The 4,207-nt window shown below is 32.6% G+C and overlaps 1 protein-coding gene across 1 annotated transcript; it reads left to right on the top strand.

Moving 5' to 3' along the window:
• The first annotated feature begins 1,740 nt into the window (after window positions 1-1,740).
• LOC125683418 (uncharacterized) lies at window positions 1,741-3,468 on the top strand. Its single transcript, XM_056139807.1, has 4 exons — window positions 1,741-1,972; window positions 2,709-2,804; window positions 2,971-3,070; window positions 3,288-3,468. Exons 1-4 carry the CDS (start codon window positions 1,762-1,764, stop codon window positions 3,409-3,411), a joined length of 531 nt encoding a protein of 176 aa, XP_055995782.1. The 5' UTR covers window positions 1,741-1,761; the 3' UTR covers window positions 3,412-3,468.
• The last annotated feature ends 739 nt before the right edge of the window (window positions 3,469-4,207 follow it).

Here is a 4,207-nt window from a genome sequence, read left to right as displayed (position 1 = left end):
ACGCTGTACACTAACATTACGCTGTACACTAACATTACAATGTACACTAACATTACACTGTACACTAACATTACACTGTACACTAACATTATGCTGTACACTAACATTATGCTGTATACTAACATTACACTGTACACTAACATTACACTGTACACTAACATTACACTGTACACTAACATTATGCTGTACACTAACATTACACTGTACACTATCATTATACTGTACACTAACATTACACTGTACACTAATATTATACTGTACACTAACATTACTCTGTACACTAACATTACACTGTACGCTAACATTATACTGTACACTAACATTACATTGTACACTAACATTACACTGTACACTAACATTACACTGTACACTAACATTATACTATACACTAACATTACACTGTACACGAATATTATACTGTACAATAACATTACACTGTATACTAACATTACACTGTACACTAACATTACACTGTATACTAACATTACACTTTACACTAACATTATACTGTATGCTAACATTACACTGTACACTAACATTACACTGTACAATAACATTATACTGTACACTAACATTACAATGTACACTAACATTACACTGTACACAAACATTACACTGTACACTAACATTACACTGTACACTAACATTACACTGTACACTAACATTACACTGTACACTAACATTACACTGTACAATAACATTATACTGTACAATAACATTATGCTGTACACTAACATTACACTGTACACTAACATTATACTGTATGCTAACATTACACTGTACACTAACATTACACTGTATGCTAACATTACACTGTACACTAACATTTTACTGTAAAGTAACATTACAATTTACCCTAACATTACACTGTACACTAACATTACACTGTACACTAATATTACACTGTATACTAACATTACACTGTACACTAATATTATACTGTACACTAACATTACACTGTACACTAACATTACACTATACATTTGATTTACACTTTACCAGTAAATTTGTGATGTGCTATTACTTTTAGAATAGTATATACATTGTATTGTAATGATAGAATACGTAATACATTATCTACTTTCGGTAAAAGTTTGAAATTAACGATCATACGCCTATAGGAATCAATTGTATCCACGTTTTTCAGTAAGTCATACAGGATCGCGATGATAATATTTAAGATAACAATAATTATCCTGAAGATTGAGATTAAAGATTAAATCATACAAGGCCCAATCGCTCGTTCTTCATGTGGGAGGACGCGTGGTATAAAGAGGGAACATTGGAGATGGTGCGGTACAGGTAGTGTGCTGCAACAAAGACGAAATCCTTTGAGAAGAAGCAGAAAATGAAGGTTTGTGTATTCTAATGATGCAGCTGTGCTAGCTCTCGGATATTTTGTAATCAAGACTTGCTTAATCAAATATATATCCCCGTAACAAATAAAAATTATTGGCGAACCATTAGAAATCCTAGTGAATTCAAATGTAAAAATAATATTAGATGTTTTCCTTATATCGAATATGTTCTATTCATGCTATGTCAGTGCCTCGTTTTAAAGACATCAAATTGAAAAATTAAATTCATCATAAATTATCAATGTTCAGGCGTCAACTAGCTCCAAACAAGTAGAAAATTTCCAGCTCATTGCCAGAAAGTTGTTTTAATAGAAATCGCTAAATCATGGGTACATACTAGAATAAGAGAGATACATAAAGGGGGTATTTTTCCTTAGAATCCTATATCAGTATGTGTATTTAGATGCATTCATTTACTTTGAAGATGCTTGTCATACTGTCAGCCTGCGTCATTGTGGTGTGTGTTAACAACGCCGAAAGTGCAGTCATCAATTTTGAACGCTTATGCCAAAGTACTGAAATTGATTACGGATTTCGAAAAGGCATATGGCAACAGGATGCGGTCCACTTCTGTTTTCCATCCCCAATATTGAACAACAAATGTCAGACAATCGGTAAGACTAAAGTGACGGAACATTTTACACACAAGCACAGACAGAGACCTTAAAAAGTACGAAAGAAGAAAACAGTTAACATTATACTACTGACATTTTGAAGTCTTTACGAGGCTAAATAGCTTCCTGATAAGTACAATTTTCACCGAGCTAGCTAAAGTGTCGCATTGACCGAGATGACGTTAGTGATTGTTTCATTATATGATTGAATAATACAAAACTTTGACACCGACATTGACGCCCCCTAAATTTTGGTAAATCGTGGTCTCTTGTTTAGGAAAATGTAAACGGTAAAAGAAGCAATATTTTCTTCCACTCTCGGAGAATAAAATGACAATCTTTTGATTTATTGATTACTTTTATTGGGAGAGGTTAAATTTTTTCCAAAAATCCTTAAAATTTGCGTCATTTTATCAATTTCACCTTACTAAAAATTACAGAAAATAGTAAAAATTACTACTTAGGAGACTTATTTCAGGCCCTATAAAATCTGTCAACTTCAGGAGCTTCCGGGGGCTTCGCCCCTTGGACCCCCACCTCAAGGCGACCCCTATACCCCTTGCCTCATAAACTTGCGTCCCCTAACCGCCATTCCTGTATATATATATATATATATATATATGATTAAACAGTTGAACAGAAGACGTAATTCGTAACATAGAGAAGGAATTCTGATTTCAGTACAAAAGTCGTCTTTTCCTTATATGCACGCATTTAAAGAAATTTTATATTATAGCGGCAACGCGAGGAATTAACTGCACGACGGTTGGTGAAAACTACTTTCTACAGGGCGGAAAACCTGGTAGACAGGCAGTGTGCTGTGAAAAAAAAGGTAACGATACTAAATTTGATTTATACACAAATGACGAATAACTCTAAATTCAAAGAAATGCCATAACTCTGGTAAATTCTTTCGTTTTAAAATGAATAATAAGCATTTCTTTGCTTTAACTGATATGATTTATGAGTAGAAATCAAAATTTTATTTCACATTACAGGTATGACTTTAACCAACTGCTCTAGAGCAAAGAAGACATTTTCATTTACCCATGGATTCAATATAATGTATTTTGAGCGGGTCCTTAGGGCACTCATCAGGTATTATATTACGTTATTCACGGGAGTCATATATTTATACATGTAGAAGCATTATAGCATTACTCACTCATACATAGTCATGTCCCTATTCAATTATTAGGGGAAAACTTAAAAGATTGAATAAAATAAATGAAATAAAAGCCGATGAGTTTTTTAATATTATCAGTACCTAGCCATGAATACTATTTTACATTCTGTTTTCTTATTCTGTTGCTAGCACACCTTCAGCAGGAGATGTAACCGAGTTTGAAATCGAGTTGTGTGACCCCGTAACTGATGCAGCTGGGACATCAAGTGGTTCACTACCACCACTACCCACTGATCTGCATTTGAATTTATAACATGCTCAACTACGAATGAGATTTTCTGTAGTTATATGCAAAAGCCATGAATAAAATATAATGAGCTCGAGAAGACTCTGATTTATATATTCCTAGTTTATTTAATAAACTCGAGAATACTCTGATTTATATATTCCTAGTGTATATAATAAGCTCGAGAATACTCTGATTTATATATTCCTAGTGTATATGATGAGCTCGAGAATACTCTGCTTTATATATTCCTAGTTTATTTAATAAACTCGAGAATACTCTGATTTATATATTCCTAGTGTATATAATAAGCTCGAGAATACTCTGATTTATATATTCCTAGTGTATATAATAAACTCGAGAATACTCTGATTTATATATTCCTAGTGTATATAATAAGCTCGAGAATACTCCGATTTATATATCCCTAGTGTATATGATGAGCTAGAAAATACTCTGATTTATATATTCCTAGTGAATACTCTGATTTATATATTCCTAGTGAATACTCTGATTTATATATTCCTAGTGTTTATGATGAGCTCGAGAAGACTCTGATTTATATATTCCTAGTGTATATTATGAGCTCGAGAATACAAATAAATATGTACTCTGATTTATATATTCCTAGATAATACTCTGATTTATATAGTCCTAGTGTATAGGATTAAACATTCTTTTTGAAGAATTTATCGATGTGTAAACTCCGGACATTTTACTCACAAACTGAATAAAAGTGCGAAGCACTTTTATGTTAAGTTTGTGAGTAAAATGTCCGAAGTTTACACATCGATAAATTTTTCAAAAAGAATGTTTAATCCTA

This window comes from Ostrea edulis, chromosome 6 (assembly GCF_947568905.1).
Source record: "Ostrea edulis chromosome 6, xbOstEdul1.1, whole genome shotgun sequence".
Taxonomy (NCBI): Eukaryota; Metazoa; Mollusca; class Bivalvia; order Ostreida; family Ostreidae; genus Ostrea; species Ostrea edulis.
The sequence above is the reverse complement of the archived record's forward strand: the minus strand, read 5'-3'. Positions and strand labels throughout refer to the sequence as shown.